The sequence below is a fragment of the Apodemus sylvaticus genome, chromosome 3, assembly GCF_947179515.1.
Source record: "Apodemus sylvaticus chromosome 3, mApoSyl1.1, whole genome shotgun sequence".
NCBI classification, from domain to species: domain Eukaryota; kingdom Metazoa; phylum Chordata; class Mammalia; order Rodentia; family Muridae; genus Apodemus; species Apodemus sylvaticus.
In genome coordinates this window covers 18,371,297-18,394,188 of record NC_067474.1, presented here as the reverse complement: position 1 = coordinate 18,394,188, position 22,892 = coordinate 18,371,297, and the positions used below count along the sequence as shown (strand labels likewise).

Below are 22,892 nucleotides of genomic sequence, written 5' to 3'. Positions count from 1 at the left end.
ACCAGTCACTTTTCCCCTTGTTAGGAAGTTGCTTTCTTCAGTCAATCAACATGAATCCAGTGGCAGACACAGTCATCTTTTTTGGAAAGTTTCTATATTACTTTTTAGAATCTTTAGTTCTGAAGGTAATTCCTAAAAGGAAAAAGGATGTTTCTGGAGAGATTGTACTTATAACAGGAGCTGGAAGCGGACTTGGAAGGTTACTGGCCATGCACTTTGCTAGCCATGGGGCCATTTTAGTTCTCTGGGACATTAATCAAGAAGGCAATATGGAAACCTGTAGACTGGTCAAACAAAAAGGCGATGTGAAAGTCTTTGCCTATAAGTGTGATTGCAGCAACAGAACAGAGGTCTACAGAGTTGCTGACCAGGTGAGTTGATTGCTGATCCTTGCTACAATTCTGGAAAACTGTTTCTAACCTGCACTTTTACTACTACAAGTGGGAGGGATGTATTATAGTTCTCCAAAGGATTGCTTCTATAAACAGTTTAATTCTATTCATCTTAGGTATGACTTCATATTTAAGACAAAAAGCAGCATAGCCTGGTAGGGATGGCCTGGCTTCAGAGCTCCTGGCCGCCTGACTGCTTTGCTTAGTGATGTACTCACTTTCAGAGCCCAGTCCTGCCTGGCAGCACTGCTTAGGGAACCACCTGTGGTTGGTAGACACTCTGCCAGGCCCCAGATCTTCTGATTTAGTTGTGCAACTTTTGCCATGCTATTTACCTTCTGACACCTATCTCCATATCTCTGAGTGGTTGCCAAGGTCATAGTGTACAACTTTAACTCCCCATTGTCCCCTGACTTTGATGACAATGAAATCACACCCCAGCTTCTGGTAAACCTTGCCACGTTGTGTTTTTTAAGACAGTAGACGGAGTATAAAGGGGAAATCACTCAGTGTACAAAAGTTCTTCTCACAGTTTGCCTACCGGTATTGTCTACCTTTGGGTGAGATGCTTCACTTAACCCACAATCTCCTTGACAGACACAGCACAACATAGCACATAGGGGATCAACAATGGTGGCATCAGTAAGGCAGGAAGGAGAAGAAACTGTAGGCAGACACCATGATTGTTGTTTCCACAGAAAAGAACAGGCTATTTAGTAACTGGATAATTTGTGTGATTTCAAAGGAATCTAGAGCATAGGAACATCTCGGTTTTCTACTCTATGGCTCAGGCAGGATGGAAATAGACATATTAGTAACTTAGATTGCAGTAATCCTATTAGGGGAAGGAGTTGGACATATGGAGTTAATGGTTTTCTAAAAAAAAGGGGGGGGGGGTAATGTACCAGCCTCTAGTCAGAGTCTCAAGACTGATTCAAAATAGTTGAAGAAACAAGCCAATGCGAAACAATATATAAAACTAGCAACTTTACTATATTACCTTACGTTACTCATTTCAGCAATTGTGTACCTCATAAATCAGTTAATCAGCACACCTTGGCCCTATGAAAGGTATTTTGTTATCATCATTCCTGTTAAACAGAGGAAGAAGCCATGGAGCACTGACCTTGTAGGTTACCCATGATCACAAGGCAGAAACTGGCAAGAGACAGAGCCATGCCCAGGGAGCTGGGAGTCACAAGGTATATACAGCTTGGCTACAGAATCCCCAAGAGATGTCTTTGCTATCCAATTTCTATATGTGCAATTCGATTATTTAAAATTAATTCCTGAGTGACCGTGAGACCTTCTGAAGCGCTTGCCTCGTACTTCCTTACTTTCCTCTTCCTCTTTCTTTAATTGAGGACGCACAGGATTTGAGCTTTTGTAAAATGCTGACAGATAATAACAATGTGGCCATTACAGCTCCCTGGGTCCAGCTTGGTACAGAACAGGGAGAATCAAAAAGAAAAGAAACATGGCAGAAAGAGATCCCAGCAGAACACATTTGGGGTGAACTTAATGTAATTTGATGAGTGGGAGATTCTTCCCCAGAACCAGGCATCAGCCAGTTCAGGATGCCCAGAAATAAAGCATTTGCTTCTGTCTCTGATCATATACAAACTTCACAATGAAACAGGAGCTATCATTTTGCTACTTTGTCCACTATGAAACAGAGACAGTGAGAGTAGAAGGAACTTATCCAGGACATGTTTCAGGAAACCAAGGACCCTAGAGCCCTTTCAACTTTATCACAGGAGCATCATCAGTGAGCTATGAGCATCCCTCGACCTTTCCTATGCTGAAATGTATCATCGCCTTCTACACCACCATCCCTGTCTCCCTACAAAGCATTCTGTCCTGGTTGAAATTTCCTTGGTGTTCAGAAGAAAAGGATTCTAAACAATTAGAAATACTTTCCATTGAAATATATCTGAAAGGTTTCTTTTTGCCACTATCTTATAAGTAACATGTTTCCAAGTTTACACCTCTGTCTTATTTTTAGCTTAATTATAGTTAGTTCTTAAGTACTGAGAAACACAAATACTTTACCTATAAGACTTTAACAAATGGCAGACATCACCCTCACCCTTACAGTGGTCAGAGAACCAGTTAGTATGGCAGCATTCCAAAGGGCAGAGTAATTAGCTTTCCTTAAGCAGGGAAAGAAAGAATTTTCAATTCCAGCATGCAAAGTCAACAAATACAGTAAAACATAATGACACATGACTGTAATCTAAGCTTTGGGTAGGGTGAGGCAGGAAGATTGTGAGTTCAAGGCAAGCCGAGGCTATAATATTGATGATTAAGAAGAGCAAATTTGTGTAAGAGCAAGTATTGTATGCCACTCCAAGTGTGAATGAATGTCCTGTCAGAAATGGTGAGTCTTTTGGCAGGTTCTTAACTTACCATAACCTGTCTCCTCACCTGTGAACTAGAACAATATCTTCATTAAATATCTTCTCTAAGTGGAGTGAAAATTAAATTCCACAATGTAGACAATAACTTCTCCTGCTGCCATGACTCTCAGATGTGGGATTTCCTCTTGGAGTGATGTCAATGGCATTGACTCCCTAAGGTGTTTAGTGATTTTATGTAAAAGACTTTACCTCCCTCTCCCCATTTTGTGACCAGGTATCCCTCAGTAATCTAAGATTGAGCTTTTTTACACTGATAATCTCACTAATCCAGTAAGATATCCTTTACAACTTGGTCTTTTGTGAATATTTTCCTTAGACCTACCTTCCTCCAAAGCAGAGAGGTCTAATCCCAATACCAACCCATGCTAAGTCACTTACCTATATCAACAACAGAGATAGAGAGAGAGAGAGAGAGAGAGAGAGAGAGAGAGAGAGAGAGAGAGAGAGAGAGAGAGATCCAAACATCAGTTTGATACATATTCAAAGTATCTTCAACTGTTCAGCACATTCAAAGTTCAGCACATAGCATTGACCAGGAATTAGAAAGGCCAGGATAGGCAATGCTTCTTGTCTAGGGGGAAAAAAGAAGAGTTGTATCTTCCAAAAAACTTGATTTGGAATTCATTCTTTCTCCCTCCTCTCTCTCTCTCTCTCTCCCTCCCTCCTCTCTCTCTCTCTCTCTCTCTCTCTCTCTCTCTCTCTCTCTCTCTCTCTCTCTCTCTCTCTCTTCTCTCTCTCTCTCTCCCTCTCTTTCTCCCTCCCTCCTCTCTCTCTCCCTCTCTCTCTCTCTCCCTCACTCCTCTCTCTCTCTCTCTCTCTCTCTCTCTCTCTCTCTCTCTCTCTCTCTCTCTCTCTCTCTCTCTCTCTCTCATTTTCAGGTCATTGTTTAACCTGTTAACTTCTCTGCCCCAGTATCAGCTTTATCACTGTGACCTACAGAGATGCAATCTGAGACAAATTGTCAGGATAGAGACACACTTTACTTAATATTCCTGGAACATACTTTACTCCAAACAGTACTCAAAATGTTTAGTTGATTATGCAAGCAGGAGAAGTGGGTCATATAAGAAGGCAGAGATGAGATAGCTGTGAAGCTTGTAAAATTCCTACTGGAAGATAATGTTGAGATTAGAACTAGTCTTTTGGCAGCATACACATGGCCACAGAAGTCTCTGGGCACTGGAACAAATACACCATTGTTTGGGATGTCTTCATTCCAAGCACGACTTATCTTAGCCAAAAAGTAATCAAAGAATTGATGACTATAGAAATTAGCCATCAGGGATCCACATGCTCTCAGTAAACCTAATGGCTGCAAGAAGAAATATGCTCAGAGACACACAGGCAGAGAATCTCTTCACATGTTGCTAGCACTAATTATCAGCAGGAAAGAACACCAGAGCAATGGAATGCAAGTCAGGCTATCCAAGGCCATGCTGGGGCTAGCTCTTTTCCCAAGAACCCTGGAAGCTAAGGTGGGGGGACCCCAAAATCAAGTCCTGTTCTGGATACAGAACAAGAGCAAAACCGATCTAAGCATGTAAGCAACTTACTGAAGTCTCTAAGCAAAGAAGAGGGCTAGTGAAACAATTTGGTAGTAAGCTGCTGACCTAGCATGCACAAGGTCCAGGGTTCCCTCTCTATTATCAAAAATGAAAGGATGGGAAGAATGGAGGAAAATGGGAAGGAAGGAAACGAGAAGGAGGAGAGGGAGGGAGGAAGAGAGAGGGGGTATTACTCTTATATAGCAGGCCATCTCCTTATGGAAATCATTTTGTTAACCAAGAGAAAAGATTTATTATGGCTCAGGTTTTCAGGCCATGGTAGCCTGAACCACTGAAGGCAATCAGGAGAAGCAGCACTTACTTCTCCACAGGAGGCATGGGCCATAGCAACCTGCCTGCTTGCCAAAGACCTGGAGTGGAAGAGAGCAATGCTATATCCAACAGTCTCCACCGAAAATTCTTCCATTGACTGAAACTTCCTGCCAGATCCCACATCCCAAAGATACCATGTCCCCAAAGCACCAAACTGAATTCCAAGCCTCAGGGGAAATTTCCAGATCTAAAACATACCATGCAAGAAGGGATATGTACAAAACTTTTTGGGGGGAGGGTCTTAGAAATATGTTTTATATTCTTTGAAGTAGACATTACATGGGTATATGAATTTATTAAATTCATCCAATGAAACACTTAAATGGTACATATTTGTAATGTCATAGATGTTTAAAAATACAGTAATAGTTTTTGCTCTTTTGTGGGTTTTTGTTCTTGAAATTAAATATAATTATATTATTTCCCCTTTCCTTGCTTCCTTTCAAATTCACGCTTTCTTTCTCTTTCAATGTTTTATACACACACACTACATGTATGTATGTATGTATGTATGTATGTATGTATGCAAGTGTGTATGTATGTATGTGTTTATGTATGTATGTGTATATATATATATATATATATATATATATATATATAATTTTTTTAATGTATATACAAAAACAACCAATTAGGGTCTGATTCCTGGGGAAGACTAGTTCTCCCTCTCAGCATTCCTTAGTTGTTTTTGTTTAGAAGTAGGGAAGTAGAGTCCCAGGACATACCCCTCTTCCCTGTTAGATTGTCTATTGGTGTTGTCCTTGCTCAGGTCTTACGTAGGCTTTCATATTGCTAAGATATATCATGGGTGAAGCTTCCTGTTATTTCTAGAAGATACAATCTCACGTCAGATTGTCTGGTCCTCTGTCTCTTATGATTTTTCTGTTCCCTCTTCCTCAGTGTTCTCTGAGCTATAGGTGTAAGAGGTATATTGCAAAATATCAGCTGGAGCTTGGCACCCCACAATTGGAAGTTCTCTGTATTTTGACTAGTTATGGTTTCTGTAATGGTCTCCATCTGTTGTGAAAAGAAGTTTCTTTGATGAGGAAAGAGAACTACACTTACCTGTGAATATAAGGATAAATGTTTATAAGGATAAACTATTACTCTGGCTTAGTAAAGTAGGGGTAGTGGGTTATCCTCTAAGATCCATGATCTTAACAGCCCCCCTAATTGGCTAGGTTTCTAATACCAGGCATGATTTTCTTCCTGTTTAATGGGCCTTACATACAATTAGACAGTTTTTTGTTACGTATAAGATGTGAGTGGCATTATGGCACCCTTAGGGATATTTTGCCTTGATAGTCATTGCTGTGGCTTATAGGTATCACAACAGGCTGAAACTCACTATTGGCTGCTTTCTCCCTTGGCAGCTTTCAAAGTGCCTTCCAGTACTATGTAAGCTGGTCCTTTGGGAGAAGACCTTTCAGGGGGCGTGTGCAGGATGTATTCTTCACCAAGAATATACAAGTGATATTAAAATGGAAATGGTCAAAATTGGCGATGACTTAATTTGGCTGCAGTGATGGAAGATCAATACCAAAGGAGGGGATGAAAGACACAAAGGATGTTTGGGAAAGTCTTAAAAATCATATTTTTTCATTTATCTAATATTATAAATAGCACATATAAGTGTATATAAACACATATAGTTTAAATGAAGTTACTTGAGTTAATAATGCTCCCAGAAAGATAAAGTCTCTGATCAAAACCCAACAACCAGACATGAGAAACCTCCTTTCAAGTTGTTCATCAAAGGAATCCAAGAGACTCTCAAAACCATATAAGCTCCTGCAGTATCCTTGGTTGTCCTCAAGAAGAACTCGTGTTCTTTAATCAAAATTTCTAAATTGAAATGTTTGTTTCAAAAAGCATACCAGAATAACTTTTAAATTGATGAATTTCTTCATGATGAGACAAGAACAAATTAAATACTTTTAAGGACATAATAGGCAAGTATGGTTGAACAGTGGAGTATGTTCTGAAGGGCATATTGCTAAGTGGTTTCATAGTAGTGGGAACATCATAGAGTCTCCTTATACAAGCAAATGTATCTGAGTGTCAATAGGCTATTTAATCTTATCACTACCTTTATCTGTCATTGACATCGCTGCATATTCCACAACTACACCTGAGTAAAAAAACAAAGGGAAATGTGACTTAGGAAAATAAATGTCAAAAATTCAACATTTCAATTAATGGCATGTCTCTCTCCTCTCTGGCTAGGTTAGAGAAGAAGTGGGCGATGTCACAATTCTCGTTAATAATGCAGGTATTGTGACAGGGAAGTCATTCCTCAATACTCCAGATCACATGGTAGAAAAATCATTTTTTGTCAATGCCATTTCTCACTTTTGGGTAAGTCTCTCTTGTGTTTATTAGTAAACATCTGAATTCTGCGCATTTCTAGAAGCAACTGTTCAATTATTTGCAAAGAAATATACCATTTGTCTGTTTTCTGTTGATAGCTGTTTCGAATCTCACCCTCACCAGGTTCTGCTCCATGTGGCCTGGGTTAGTTTTTCCTTCTCTTGCCCTACCCCAAATTCTCAGGAACATCTCTAACTGCCTTTGACAATGAAAATGTTCTCTCTCTGCTTCCTAAGACACTAATCACTCAAAACATGATTGGTGAGAATAAAAAGTTAAATTCTTATTCTTATGCTCTTTAATAATAATATATAATGTATAACAATTAATGTACATTTAATTAGCCACCAATAGCTAGAAGCTAGGGCTTTGGGTAGTGCCACTCTACAGAGTAGGTAAGAGACTGAAGGATCTAGGACTACGAAAATTCTATCCATTGGGAGGGACTACACTTGTGATAGAAAATAATCACCAATAATTGGTGGTGAGTGCGGAGTGCAGGTTATCGAGGCGACTGCAGCCAGGGTCATAGGTGATAGGGAGACTGTCAAAGAGAGGCAGAACATCAATGTTTTGCCTCTGAAAGACCTTGGAATGGATTTGTTCCAGGTCTCCTAATTCCTACTTATTGGAACTCAAAATTTTTCCAGTCTTCATCATCTCGACTCCATTGTCTTTGTCCTTGGTCACCATGAAGTGGTGTGAAATCACAGGGGAGCCCACAAATTTATTGCAGTCAATACTAATAGAAGAATTAACACAGTGCTTGTGTACTTTAGATCTCCTGTAAACATTTCTACACACTCTTACCTTCCTTTCCTGTTCATTTTCTTTAAGCTTTTTTCCTGGATGATGGTAAATGTCATTCATGTTGGTAGATGTGCCTAAGATCCACACACTGCTAATCACATCATAAACATAGAAACCACCCTGATTCCCTCCTTTTTAAAGACACTGTCCTGCCTGCCATACAAGCCTAGCCCAAGTGCAAGTCCCTTCACCCTTGAAGCCAGCTGTTCAAACTACCTCTTTCGTTTACTGACAGTTTAACATAGCTTTCCATCTTCAACCCTGATGCCTTCTGACTTATCCTCATATGGATGCAAGGTGATATTTCCACTGTATTAATCAAACAATCTCATTTGATCTAAGAATCAAACAGTCCTCATTCAGAGGGTCCCAAACACATAGAGAGTGTAGAACACCTGCATCACATAGCTTGTAAACCCTACAGTGACTTGGAAATAGCCTCTCTTACCTACCTACTTTTTACTCATGTTCCATTTATTCCAGACATCCTCACTAAACCCTACTATGACAGCCCTTCCTCAGAGGGTCTTGGCATGAAGTGTGTTCTCTGACAAAATTCTTCCTCCTGACTCTCATCTTTCTGGCTTCCTGATGTTATTGAGCCTGTGCATTTATATTGTGTCTAAGTAGAGTTGTGGCCTTAATGGTTCACACAATTAACAGTAAAAGGATTCAATAAATACACATAAGTCATTGTGGTGTGTGTCAGCAAATGTTGGTGTTATTCTGAACAGCCAATAAAACCAGGGTATCTACTTCTGTCCAAGAACTACAGAGAGAATTATCATTCATATCTAAAATTTGGGAGATTCAAATTTTGTATATTGCTTTCTAGCACTGGATTCACCTGCTCTAAAGCTTGATGGTCAAACTCACCATAGATTTCTCCAAACACTAGCACTTCTATTGCTATACACCTATCAATATACTTGTCAGAAAATGAAACAGTATTGGTATTAAATATCCCTCACTAGCCCTTTGCAGCCTTTCCTTCATACCTACTGATTCAATCAAGCACTCACTGAAAATATTTGAAAAAAATCTTGCATCTGGAGGGAACATGTATAAACACTTTCTTGCTATTATTCCCTAAACAATACAGCATAAAGCATAATATGTTGACAGCACTAACATTGAACTATATGTTATAAGTAACAGACATGACCTAAAATTTGCAAAAGAATGTTCATAGATTATACACAGACATTGTATCATGCTATATAAGGAACTTCTATAACCTTGAATTCTGATATCTGTTGAAGTCTGGGAACTAACATTCCTCCAAGACCTGTTCAGAGTACACTTCTCCATAGCCACTAATTTGAGTTAACTGCTATGCAGTATAACTATAAGATACCATTTTTAATCTTTCTATGTAATATTAACAAAAAATTAATCTTATCATTCTATTAGAAGATAAGATATATACAACATTGAACTCACCATCTCTATAGTTCGTTTTAAAAAGTCAAAAGTGTGTTTGATGATTGAAGTACTTATTTACTATCGCTGTTGGGTGCCCACAAGAGATGACTGCTCAGACATGGCTTTAAATCTTTATTAGTCAGCCAGCAACTATACTGAGTGTTCAGGATCCCATTGTAATATCAAGCCTTGTTCAGGGTGAGCTTTGAAGCACAAAAATCATGTTCTAGGCTGATGCACTTCAGTTAGTAGGAGCAGTTAACCAGTAACTTAACTACAGAAGTCAAAAAGCAAGGTTGCTATATTTGGAGACTTACCCAGAACTACGGACTTTGGTGGATTAGGCTTTTGTTCCCATTTTGGCAGATGGTGCTGCCTACCTGCTGAATTTTATGGCCTGAATGGTATATCCAAGATGGGTTCAGTTGTGTTACACTATGAATTTCTACTTCTTTAAAATATTATGAGTAAAATTATATGGTTACCCAACTAATGAAACTCCCAAAACTTCAAGTCCTTAAAGTCTTTCTATGGATAAGTATAATCTCTGGTGATGTTAAAAAGTTGTAAAAAAGATAAATCAAAAAGAGCATGCAAGATAATCCATATATGTAAGCAAAAGGAAGTTAAACACCACCAACTTTGTTTTTGGTAGTAAGAACATCACTTTTGATTTGAATAAATAGATATTCCATGAAAATGCAAATAAGTTTTCAAACCTGTAAAAGAGTGTGAAAATTGAAAAGATCATTCAATAGGTGTTTCACGGGGAAAGCAAAAGCCTTAAATAAACTCAATGAAATAAAAATCAAATGAATTTAATGGTTCTTTACATCACAACCTGCATATAGAAAATTGAGAAAAAGAGGCACAGCCTTCTATAGAACAATTATGACTTGTTTGCACAGTTATTTTAATATATATAATGACAACTTATGTCCAGTGTAATCTCTTATTAATTACTCTGTTATTAAATGTAATTCATGGGCTGAGGAAATGGTTCCCTGGGTAAAAGTGCTTCCCAAGTATGAAAGTCACAGTTCTCATCCCCAGAACCCACAGACATGCCAAGCACGCTTGTCAGCCAGCCTGTAATCCTAGCTCATGAGAAGCAGAGGCGGGAAATGCCAACGGCAGGCACCCTACCTAGCTGGACAAGTCAAAGTGGTGAGCTCTGAGTTCAGCTGACAGATGCTGTTGCAACAATGTAAGACAGACAGCAAACTCAAGAAGCAGCTAACATGAACCTCTAGCTCTTCATATAACACACACACACACACACACACCCCACACATATACACAAGCACACAAAAAAATTTCACAAAGTTAAAAAGCATTCTTGACAAATGATTGCTAAATTAACATTTCTCTGTACTCCTTTCCTTTAATAATACCCATGGAAAGAGTGTAAATTATGTATTTCTATCATTAATTCATCTTCAAAACATCCTTTAATAAGTTCCCATCAATACAGTATAGGTAAAGTCCCAAACAGGCTTTCCCAACCTTTAAATTACATGCTATTCTGAGTGAATGGTGAAGTCTTACACATATCATTCCAGTCCAGTGACTCATTTCCATGTCAATGTATCTACAATACACGGCCCCCACCCAAATCAACTGTTGCAGTGCCACTCGGCTGGTGCCCAAAGAACTCTTATTTCACTTTAAAAGGGCTTCAAAGTACAAGATTATTGTTTTTTCCAATTTTTGTATTTCCCTTAGTAAGGAAAATATCATATGCCAAAGTTGCTAATAATCATAATACACTGTGTATTATGAATTCATAAGATATTTTGAACAAAGAGATGTCACATTAATATAACTTTGTCACAGAATATTATTATATTTGTTTTAGTTTATTAGTCACTGTTGTTTGTCTACTTGCTTAGTTTATAAATTAAATTTTATCATAAGCATGTAGCTCTGCATAGGAAAATGCATCCTACTCATGATTTAATATTTACCAAGGCTTCAGCATTAACAAGGGTCTTAAAATGCATCCTCTCTGGATGAGGGGTGAGGGCTCCTGTAACTACCCAGTCAATTTTGCCTTCAACTGAAAATATAGAAAATTAGCAGAAAATGCAACCTCAGCACAAAGTAAAACTCTGAAAACAGTTTGATCTCTGTGAGTGGCTTACAGATGCCCCTGGACACTTAGTCCCAGCAGTGTTTGGTTGTTTGTCAAACTGTTACAGACATCCATGTTCTCACACTCACACCTGAGGGTTTTCTCTGCCTCCATGCCTATGGCTCCATAACAAAGTGGCACTGACCCTCACTGTCAACTCTTTTATTAATTTCCCTCCCTTGAAAATTGCATAAGTTCTCAGATACAAAACTGGTATCATAGTGAAACCTCTACCAAGACCTCTCTCCAAGACCCTTTATTTCACAAGTCTAATAGGTAACAACAGAAAATACCTATAGGGCTCAATTAGAACCGTCAAGCTTTTGAGCTGAAAGACAATCACCAGATCCTGACACTACCAACCAGCATACAGTCATGATAAGATTTCTATCATCAAGAAAGATCCCATAACCACAAGGAACAGATCCTTGAATGGACACTGTACATGAGCATGAAATGACAAAAGAACACAATTGTCATTCTGAATGGAGCAGAAACTCGGGCATTAGTATAGCAGCCACAGAACAACGTTGACAAAAATAAAATGAAGTTAAGATGCTGGTTTTGGTCCAGTGTCCTCTCCCTGTTCAGATTTGTGCAGCCTCTAAAAAACTCCACTGTGAAAATAATGACACTATCAAAATTATATACCTCCTGGAAACAGTGATAAATGATAGGACAGATCAGAACAGGCCGGTATTTAGAACATACTAAACTCATGTTCTGAGCCGGTAGAATGGCAAAGCTGACAAAATGGTGACATGAGAAACTTGGACTTAGATAGTAATGAGGAAATGAGCACATAAATAATATCCCCGATCTTCTACCTGGTTTTGAACAAAGGAAATGTAGCGTGTTGTTTTTAGTCATTATGCTCATCATAGCAATAGAAAGCAGAGGGGGCATACACAGAGATGCATACAAACAAACACATGAATAAATAAATAAATAAATAAATAAATAAATAAATAAATAAATTTAAAGATCTTTTTTAAAGACAACATTCTGGTATGCTACAAATTGTGCCCTTATATCTGCCTTATTTCTACAGCTTTTCCAAATTGCTTATGAACAAGGTTTTCAAAAAGAGAGCCTATCACTGGGGTTCAGTAAATACTGTGAAAGTTCCCTGAGAAAGTATGTGAGAAGGAGTGAAAGAAGGAACAGGGCATTTGTGGCATGAGTCCTTGGGATATCACTTAGAGATAAATGAATGAAGTTTACCAAAGTATACCAAAAATATTAGTCAGGGTAGACAATTTCAAAGCACCCTTCTTACCATGCAACACAGAGTTTGCCATTAAATCTATCTTCCTCTAGCAATTTCTTCCATTTCTGCTAATTCCTGAAAGTGAAGTAAAATTGTACTGATAGCAAAGTCTGGAATGTAAGTTTGACTAGTTTTAATGCGAATTGTCAAAATTATATAAAGAACTCGGAGCACTTTTAAAAGGTTCTAAAATTATGTCAAGCAAATGAGTATAAAAAGTACTGGTTAAATTTCAAAGGACAAAGAAAGTATTCATGGTTTCATATATCCCAGCACATACTAAACTCAAAGTGGCTATATACTTCCTACTTTTGTGCTCCCTTAGAATTTAACACACAATGGGTATTAAATAGAAATTCACAAAGTGGATTAATAAACTCAACAAATTCTTACAGAATAATGAAAGCAACTAATTAATTAATGGCACAATGTGTTTATATCTCCTAGACTTGTAAGGCCTTCCTTCCTGCCATGGTTAAAGCTAACCATGGTCACCTGGTCTGTATTTCAAGCATAGCAGGAATCGTTGGTATTAATGGACTATCAGGTGACTATTTCTATTCGTTATACTTTCTTTTATCTCCAAGAAAGAGGGTCCTTCCAGAATACAAAGAGGCTCTTTCTGCCCCACAGGGAAATTTTGCAACATCCAACACAGGAGCATCACCCCCTATATCTCTTTTCACAATTGCAGACTGGGAAACGTACCCTCCTTTTGATAAAAACACATAAGTGTGTGTGTGTGTGTGTGTGTGTGTGTGTGTGTGTACGCGTGCCTGTTGATTCATTAATATTCTTTCATTAAGGGAAATTAAACAACTCTAGTGTTTTTATTGGCCACACTGGGTAGAGATACTCTGTCCTCAAGAACAAGCCAGAAGAAAAGAAAGGGAGATTGTCTTTAATAAATAATTATGAGAATTTTCCAAGCTATATCACTAGTGGCCCCTCACTTTATTTCAGATTATTCTTCAAGCAAATTTGCAGCCTTTGGCTTTGCTGAGTCTCTCTTCTTTGAATTAACTATGGTAATGAAAACTAAAATTAAAAGCACCATAGTTTGTCCCTATTTCATCAAAACTGGAATGTTTGAAGGCTGTACAACCAAGTAAGTGGACTCTTTCTTTACTCTTATAGTAAGCATACTACTAAGATAGAATAAAAGTTAGCAATGAAAGTGTATTAAAATACCATGGTTTAACTGAGAAAATAAAGTGCTTCCTATATAAAATATAAAAGTATAAATATCCCCAAATATAAAACATTATGATATATATATACATATATGAAATAATGTGAAGTGATTTTACATAAAGATAAAAATTTATCTAGAATGATTTGAATCACTAGAGTGCTAATGAAAGAATTTTGCACAGGGAGCAGTGAACTACAGTGACCTCAATGTAAGGATTATGCAGATCTTATCATTGTTAGGAAATGAACTGAAGTAATTTAAATCACACAAGTCAGCAATGTTTGGAGAAAGACAAGGAGCCAGCAGAAAGACCCTGAGAATAGTTTGAGTTCAATGAAGCTATAAAACTAAGTTTAATTTTCTTAACAAAAAACAAAATCCAAACAGATGAAAAAGCAGTTTGTAGTACAGGAAAAGATTGTCTATTACATGGCTGAAAGTCGTAAGGACAAGCATTTAAAATTTCTAAAGACTGATCACAGAACATATTGAAGTTGAACTTTTTGAAAATCCCAGCCCTGAAAGGCCATGACATCAGAGGCTCCATACTACACTAGTCTCCATGTGGTAGCCACTTCAGCGGGCATGAGAACTAAGTAAGGACTCCCACCTTTCCTCAGTTCCCAGTACAGAACAGCTGTCCTCCACATGCTAGCAATAGGGAGTCCTTATCACACCTGCTTTCAGCAGCTCGGCATAGAGAAGTACCCTGAATGAGCAGCCTCATCCAGACAAGGCTTGTTCCTGAGTGAGGCAGATCTGGAGAGGCCTTTGACAAGGAGAACAACTGTAGTGACAGGTTGGAAATTTTAGTTTCTTTGAAAAACATAGAAATATTATAAAAACATGTTTTCATTTTAACGGCAGGTGTGGGATATGGAGATGCTTCACATTGTACACAGCAGCTGACTGTGATTTGCCTCATGCTCTACCATGGGCATGATTTTGCCAGAGGCAAATAGTTTCTGAAGCTGTGTGATATTTGGAATCCTGTAGACTGCAAAGGGTATATAAATGCCAGGAGAGTTGGGCTGTTGATGGGTTGTTGGTCGATCATTGGTTGGTTACTGTTGGTTACATGCAAAGAAGAAACAAGAAGAAACTGGATATCCTGACGGCAAAGATCAAACTTACCCCCCAAGGAATTTGATGGCCCCAATGAGCAGAAAGTAGTCTAACAATCATGTCACCCCCTTTCCCCTGTATCATTTTTTTCTTTCCTAGCTAGTGTTGAGTTAAAATGGAAGAAAGGGGGTGAAGAAGGGTGGAAGAAGAACCCACAAAGCAGCAAAATGCAGCTTTAGGTATCTCCTGTTCCTAGATTCTAGAGGGATGGCTTGTTAGGGAGCTCCAGGATCCTTAGCAGTCAAACATTAGGCCACATGTCTTCAAGGCTCCTAAAAAAAAAAAACAAAATTAAAAAAAAAAAGATGGACATTAGGTAGACTTACCAGAGATCTGGCATCAGTAGATCTTGTCTTCAGGCTCTGGATTATCGGAAATGCATAGATGAAGTGGCAGCAGCTGTCACCCCTAGTTCCTTCCACACTCCTCTAACTTCCATACCCTGAATGGTAAGACAAATTGAACAGAAACAGTCAATGAAAACCAATAAATTAATAGCAAAATTCATGTTCCTGAATTACTTCATCAGGAGCTTGGTATGCTGCCACTGTGATCAGCTGCTGACTTTTTTAAAGGTGCTAGCCAGAAGTGTGTTGGAAGGCAGGGCACTTTGCACCCAGTCCTTCCCGTTATCCCTGTGTGGACAATGTAGGGAGCAACTGGGAGAAAACATCAAAAATTTTGAGAGTTGGGACAGAGTTGAGAATAGCAAGTAAATTGTCCTAAATTGTTCCAAAAAGCTGGTTTGTTGTTAAGCTTTCCACACAGACATGAAAGCTAGCAAGTGCAATAACTATGATGTATTAGACTGTGCTGACTGTGTTCTCAGGGTAGTTTAAACACATGAGAATCTCTACCCTCCAGAAGAAGAGCCAAATTTGGTTGAGTCATGAGGGAATTTCTGGGAACTGCCATTCCAATTATCAGATAGGAAAACACTAAAATACTAATTATTTCCATTTAGTATATAAAATGAGTAGCTTTTGGGGGAAGAAGCTCTGGGTTTTCATCAATGTTTACCCAGGATCCCTTAACCACTGCATGTCAGTCTTCCATTAGAGTTGAAGATGTATTTTAAAGTTACTTGTTAAAAAATAGACTTGTTCCTGTACAGAATAATCATCGTATTATCATCAAACCAATAAACGGATTTTATTTAACAAAGGGAAGATGGGCAAAATAGCTGTCCATTCAATTCCAAGTGCTGGTTATGAGATACTGCCACTGTGATGGTCTCATATCTACAAATCTTAGTGATTATTTAAGTAAATTTTAATCATGCTAATAAACTTCATTAGACATTTTCTAAAAGCTCTGAAAGCTCCAAGAAAGATGAATATTTGATATCCCACATGCACTGGCATCATCAAAATATTGAAAGTCAAAAAATAATAATCTTAGAAGCAGCAAGAAGAAAAATGTCTCATCATGAACAAGTCAACTGAGGTGTGATTAACAGCTGAACTTTCAACAGAAACAATGAAAGCCAAGAAGACTTCAGATGACACACTCAGGAAATCAACCAAGAATCTCTCCCAGCAAAACCATGCTGCAAAATTGAAGGCCACAGGGCTGGAGATAATGATTCAGTGGTGAAGAGCCTGACTGTTCTTCCAGAAGTCATGAGTTCAATTCCCAGCAACCACAGGATGGCTCATAACCATCTATAATGGGATCAGATGCCTTCTTCTTCTCATGCAGGCATACATGCAAATAGAACACTAGTATACATAAGTAAATAAATCTTAATAATACAAAAATCTTAAAGAAAAAGGAAGGCCACCATAAACAAAGTTCATTCTGTTGCTTCAACCTACAAGAAAGGGGAAGTTCTTGAGGATGAAACAATTAACACCAAAAAATAATCAGAATTTGCATGAGAAAAGCAAGATAACTGGTGCAAAGGGCAGTCAAGCTATAAATTTATTTTCCTTTCTTGAACTAATTATGAATACAGTGTTGTACACAATGTGCACATAATAGTATTGTTAAAAGCTCAAAGGAGATGAGTGGGAACACAGCTACATTAGTCTTGGGAAATGACAGAAGATAGAAAGGGCCAGCATAGAGGACTCTTGTGTACCAGTTGTCCTTTGTACCTTCATCCTCCTTAAAATACAGAACTTATAAAGTAATAGAAACAAGGTGTAATGTATATAATTATATATTATAGTAGTTGTATAATAATATTATGGCATAGAGGGAAAAGTATGTGTAGAAACAAAATTTCTATATTATGCTCAAATTAAAGTGGTATATATCTAAAGTGGATTCTGCTAGAGTAAAATATATAGTATACCTTATATATATAAGCTTTTAAAAGTTATATATAAGTAGTTAGCAAATAGTCTTAGAAATAAAATTTTAAGATACTAAACTTTAATTTTATCAGAAAATATTTATAATTCCTCTTTAAATTAATTTAGTAATGTTTTTAATGTCTAAAATTTTATCTGTATAATTTTTCATGAAAAACTTCAAATTTTATGTTTTTCTATATATTGAAGAATATATTTTATGGTTTTCTATAAATTGAAGTTTTTCTAAACTTCAATTTTATCAGAAATAATTTCATGTAAAGCTTCAATTTTATCATAAAATGTTTATAATTCATTCAATTATTTTAGAAATTTTTTCATGTCAACCAATTTAACTGTATTACTTTCTCTGAAAATAATAAATATAACACTTTTATCTATATATTTCTTCATTTTATCAGAAATATTTTCCCAAGGAAAACTTCAATTTTATCAGAAAAATGTTTATAATTCCTCTTTCGATTAACTTAGAAATAGTTTTATGTCAAACAATTTATCTGTATTATTATCCAGGTAAATATTCAATTTTATCAGAAAATGTTTCTATTTCCTTTTTAAATTAATTTAGTAATATTTTTATGTCTACCATTTTATCTGTATAATTTATCAATAAAATCTTCAATTTTTTTTAAAAAAGGAAATAAAATTTTAATATACTAAAGGATGCACTTGAGATCAAAAGACCCAATCAAGTAGATTTAATAGACTTTGACAGCCACTCTGCTCAACGATAAAAGAGTGCACACTCACAACGAACATGACTCAAGCATTGCTCAAAAGAAATCATCTTCTTGATCATAAAGTACCATCAATGAAATTTAAAATAATAAAGCATACTCTTTAGTTAAAATTGAATGAAATTATAAACCAATTCAAAAGAAACTCAATAGCACTCAATACTGGTCACCACAGGAAAGTCCAGTCTAGTGACAGAACCTGTGTGTTGTCATTCCAGGTATTCATTTCTCTTACCTCTCCTGGAGCAGGAGTACGTGGCTAAAACAATTTTCAATGCTATTTTAGAGGAACAAGTTTACATCCTCATACCCAAGTTTGCATATCTTGCAGTGCTTCTCAAACAGTAAGTTGGTGAAGGCCAAACTGGACTTTGGGTTGATTGTGAACAAATTGTCTCATCACTGCTAGTTTTTATCTAGAAGGTAACTAGATAAAACCTGTGTCTTTGTTACTTCTGGTATTGATTAAATTGAACTACTTTGTAGGCCTCTCAAGAGGCATCTGTTCCTACACGGAACCAAGAAGCACACAAATTTTAGGGGAGGCTTTGGAGAAGTTTTAGCATTGTTTCCTGTGCTTTTCTTATATTATAGTTGTTGTCCCTTGTGTGTGTTTCTTCATTCACTTACCTGGGATTTTTGGGATACTATCATGGTGCATATTTCAGACATCCAATACTTTTGCCTCACCTTTCTGATTACTGTATGCAACACCACATTCAGGTTTTTATTGTTGTTTCTATGTCTTTATTTTTAATCAGTTTAATTTTTATAATACAGAGTCACACTTTGACAATAATGGACAAAACCCTGGATGTTTCTGGGAAAACACTAAGGTGTTTGGTAATTTCTTCATTTCACTTAGTGAAAGAGTTCCTGTAACTTTTTGAAGGCCAATACAATGTGTTCTGGGGTATTTGTGGGTAGATTTCACAGGCCCTCATCCAGTATGTAGGTAGTGTCTTCTGTGTGTTACATAAATCCCTGATGGCTGTACAGGAAGTTTGCCAGCCTAGCACATCTGGAGTCTAGAGAGGAGAGATACTTTTTTAAGATTAAATGGAACTACTAAAGCTTTCACAGCAGGACCTTCTCCTGCTCTGCTCTATGCACAAGATGTATTTTCCTTGTGAACAGTGCTTAGAATCAGAAGTGTTTGGGGCTTCATATTTATTAACTTTTGATTAGTTTTTATATAACAAGGTATCATGAGGATAGAATCTAAGTCTAAACAGGTCACTTATGTGTTTTCTGTATGCCAACACATGATCCAAAGATCAGCACATGATCAAAAGCACATCTGGAGAAGTGCTTTTACTGTGACTTGTCATATGTCACATGTGGAGTTTTCCTCTCATGGTGTCATATTCATGTTTTGAAAGCTCTGGACTCTGGACCGTGGGGGTGGTGTTACTGGGAAATACAGTACATTCTTTACTATTCTTACCTCCTTGTTACTTTCCCTATTCTTCCTCGCTGTCCTACTTGCCTAGGAAAGACAACATCATCTTCGTATGACCCATCACACTTGTCTCTGCCTTTGAGCCCTTAGTACACTAGACACCTGCCAGCCTGTGTGCTTTCTGAGGCAACAACTTCTAAACTCTTTCCTGGTCTAGGATTACACCCAGGACAGGACCTGAGAAAGAATAAGTATGCAAAACGATTTGCTCATTTGAGTTGGGCAGAACGAGGCTGATCCAAGCAGAAGCGATCTGAAACCTAGCGATTTGATTGTCCTAGATCTAAGCAATGGCGTACAGTCTCAGATTAGAACCACACACTTAGAACTGTCCTCACACTCAAAACTGCTTTGTCTCACACAATCTTAACTGGTATATTTTTATTACAACTCTTGCTGTTGTTGTCTAGGAAATAAGTATATACTGAGTAAAGAGGAGTCATCTAATCTTTCCAAAGAGTCAGTGAATGCATCAAGTGGAGAAAGTGGGATTTTTTTCCAAAGCTTTGGGAATGATTATGGGGTAAAGGAAAAGTCAAAAGCACCCATCATCATCCATAATGCTAATGGTCCTGAATGGTGGTATCTTTCCATCCAACCCTCCCATTGGTGCACAACACAAATCTTGACCTTTCAGACTTTGTGTTATTGTCACTTAGTCCTTGCAAAGTAATCCCGTTGGTGACTTTAAGAGTTGTAAAGGTTCATAACTTTTCTCTGCTTTTCTCTAGAATGATATCTCCAAAAATGATGATTGCCCTGGGTGAATACCTTGGCGTGGACACGTGTATGACTTCGTTCATAGGGAGAGCCAAAGCAGAGGCACTGCAGATGGAAGCAGAAAGAAAACAGCAATAGCTCAGGCCTGGACCATGATAATCACACAGAGATGGCGCAGTACTCTGTTGGGACTCCCCCTAGTGGTTGCAGCGTGCCAGTGTCCCTGGGGCCATCCAGGCTTTGGGAAGAACGCTGCTTGTCCTCTCAGGAGACAGTTTGCAAATGGCTCTTTCTCTTTATCTCATCTCTCTCCTTTTTTGTTTGTTTTGGTTTTGGTTTTGGTTTTGGTTTGCTTTTTCTCTCTCAAAAAAGTTCTCAATATACTGTCTAGACTGGCCTTTCATAAACCTCCTGCCTTTGAGGGCTGGATTTGTAGACATTTATCACCTTTCTCAGCCACACTGATATTTTTCTAAACATTTATATTATCTATCCAGACTCCTATATAATTCTTCAGCTTGGTAAATAAAAATGTTGCAGTCTTTTCAGTGAATTCTAAAAAACCTATAGGATACTACAATAGATCCTATGGTCTATAGGATTATATAGATCCTATAGTTATAAAATATTCGTGCAAAATGGCCCAAATCTCATTTAAAAATAGAATGTAAGACACTTCCAAAAAAGAGATAATTATAAGTAATAACTTGTAAATCAGTGTTGTGGACTGATAATTTTTAGTTAAAAATGTTTACTTCACAAAATGAAGGCTGATTTGTGTTGCCTATTAACTCCTACGAAGTTTAGATGGTCATATGAAGACTGTTAGTTGCACACAGCTAAAACTGAACTTGATTATTGGATTAAAGAAATCTGTAACCAGTTTTGTTTTCATCCCAAATGTGTTTAACAATTCTTCACACTTACTTCATAAGGAAAATAAGCAATTTGGACTTTCTATACTCTGCTGGCTTGTAAATAAAACTTATTTTTGTAATAACACTAAGAACACTGCTTCAATTAAGATATCTCAATTCAAGGTATTTTCCAATCACTATTATTTTTCAGCACTTCATGTCTGGCCATTTCACAAGCAGTCTTAATATTGACACTTCTGGTGACCTCTAGGCTCAAGGTGCTTCTTCAACTACAATGACCACATACTGAGCCCATTAACCTCTTACATCAAAGGACTAGTGATATAGTGAGAACAGAAATCTACGTTTCTACTGCATTACAATAGGCCTTCTGTTAGTGACAGAGCTTATTACTATAACCTATTCTGCTATTGGGGACATGGTCCTTATACATGTGTGCACCTAAGTCATAGTTTACCTTGAGGCAGAAAAGCAAAGGAGAGGTTGTCCCGATAGAATAAAGCAGTCCTAAGAAGAACACCAAAGTCAATAAGATGTTTATAGTTTTGTGAGTAAAAACTGGACCAGTTTTTCATTCATGTGTACTCTAGGGAGAGACTTTTTATCCACTAGTGCAGCATATATTTACCAAGTACCTGCTATCTATGACAGTACAAACAGACAGATGAATAAGACAGTCACCAAATATAGGACAAGAGCTTTCCGGGTGCCGCTAATCACACAGAGACTTTGGTTTGGTTTGCTTTTGCCCTTTTCCTGGTCAATATTGTGGGTCAATATTGTAAGCTTATAGTATTTAAAAACTGTGCAGTCTGTTCTCCTGCTTTGTATTTGTATCGACATAGTCTGGATATAACAAGAACTTTTACCTCTCTGCATAAGAATTGCCTCAATTCCCTAATTCTATTCCCCTGGTAACCCAGGAAGCATTATGTGTCATACATGTTTCTTTTTATCCTTTTTTATTATATATTTTCTTTATTTACATTTCAAATATTATCCCCTTTCCTCATTTCCCCTCCTAAAACCCTCTATCCCATTCCCCCTTCCCTGCTCACCAACCTACCATTACTCCTTCCCTGTCCTGGCATTCTCCTATATTGGCGCACTGAGCCTTCACAAGACCAAGGGCCTCTCCTCTCACTGATGTCTGATGAGGCCATCCTATACTATGTATGCAGCTGGAACCATTGATCCCTCCATGTGTACTCTTTGGTTGGTGGTTTAGTCCCTGGGAGCTCAGGGGGTACTGGTTGGTTCATATTGTTGTTCCTCCTATAGGGTTGCAACCCCTTCAGTTCCTTGGGTCCTTCCTCTAGCTCCTCCATTGGGGACCCTGTGCTCAATCCACTGGTTGGCTGCGAGCATCTACTTCTGTATTTGTCAGGCACTAGCAAAGCCTCTCAGAAGACAGCTATATCAAGCTCCTGTTAGCAAACACTCATTGGCATCTGCAATAGTGTCCAGGTTTGGTAACTGTATATGGGATGGATCCCCAGATGGGGCAGTCTCTGAATGTACTTTCCTTCAGTCTCTGATCCACATTTTGTCTATGTAACTCCTCCCATGGGTATTTTGATCCCCCTTCTAAGAAGGATCAAAGTATCCACACTTTGGTCTTCCTTTTTCTTGAGCTTCATGTGATCTGTGAGTCTTGGGTATTCTGAGCTTCTAGGCTAATATCCACTTATCAGTCATAAATGTTTCTAAGAAACATTGCTTATAAGGATCCCTGGTTAGTAGTGTGCACCTGACAGGA

The 22,892-nt window shown here is 37.8% G+C and overlaps 1 protein-coding gene across 1 annotated transcript; it reads left to right on the top strand.

Annotated features, from left to right (window-relative positions):
• Positions 1-50: 50 nt before the first annotated feature.
• LOC127679804 (short-chain dehydrogenase/reductase family 16C member 6) lies at positions 51-20,393 on the top strand. Its single transcript, XM_052175423.1, has 6 exons — positions 51-371; positions 6,916-7,047; positions 13,146-13,245; positions 13,662-13,806; positions 18,292-18,417; positions 20,267-20,393. Exons 1-6 carry the CDS (start codon positions 51-53, stop codon positions 20,391-20,393), a joined length of 951 nt encoding a protein of 316 aa, XP_052031383.1.
• Positions 20,394-22,892: the final 2,499 nt, after the last annotated feature.

Excerpts from the sequence above, each read along its gene's own strand:
- LOC127679804 (XM_052175423.1), top strand. The coding sequence starts at position 51 with ATGAATCCAGTGGCAGACACAGTCATCTTTTTTGGAAAGTTTCTATAT. Across the intron at positions 13,807-18,291 it reads TTTGAAGGCTGTACAACCAA|GTATTCATTTCTCTTACCTC; the intron begins GTAAGTGGACTC and ends TTGTCATTCCAG. Across the intron at positions 18,418-20,266 it reads CTTGCAGTGCTTCTCAAACA|AATGATATCTCCAAAAATGA; the intron begins GTAAGTTGGTGA and ends GCTTTTCTCTAG.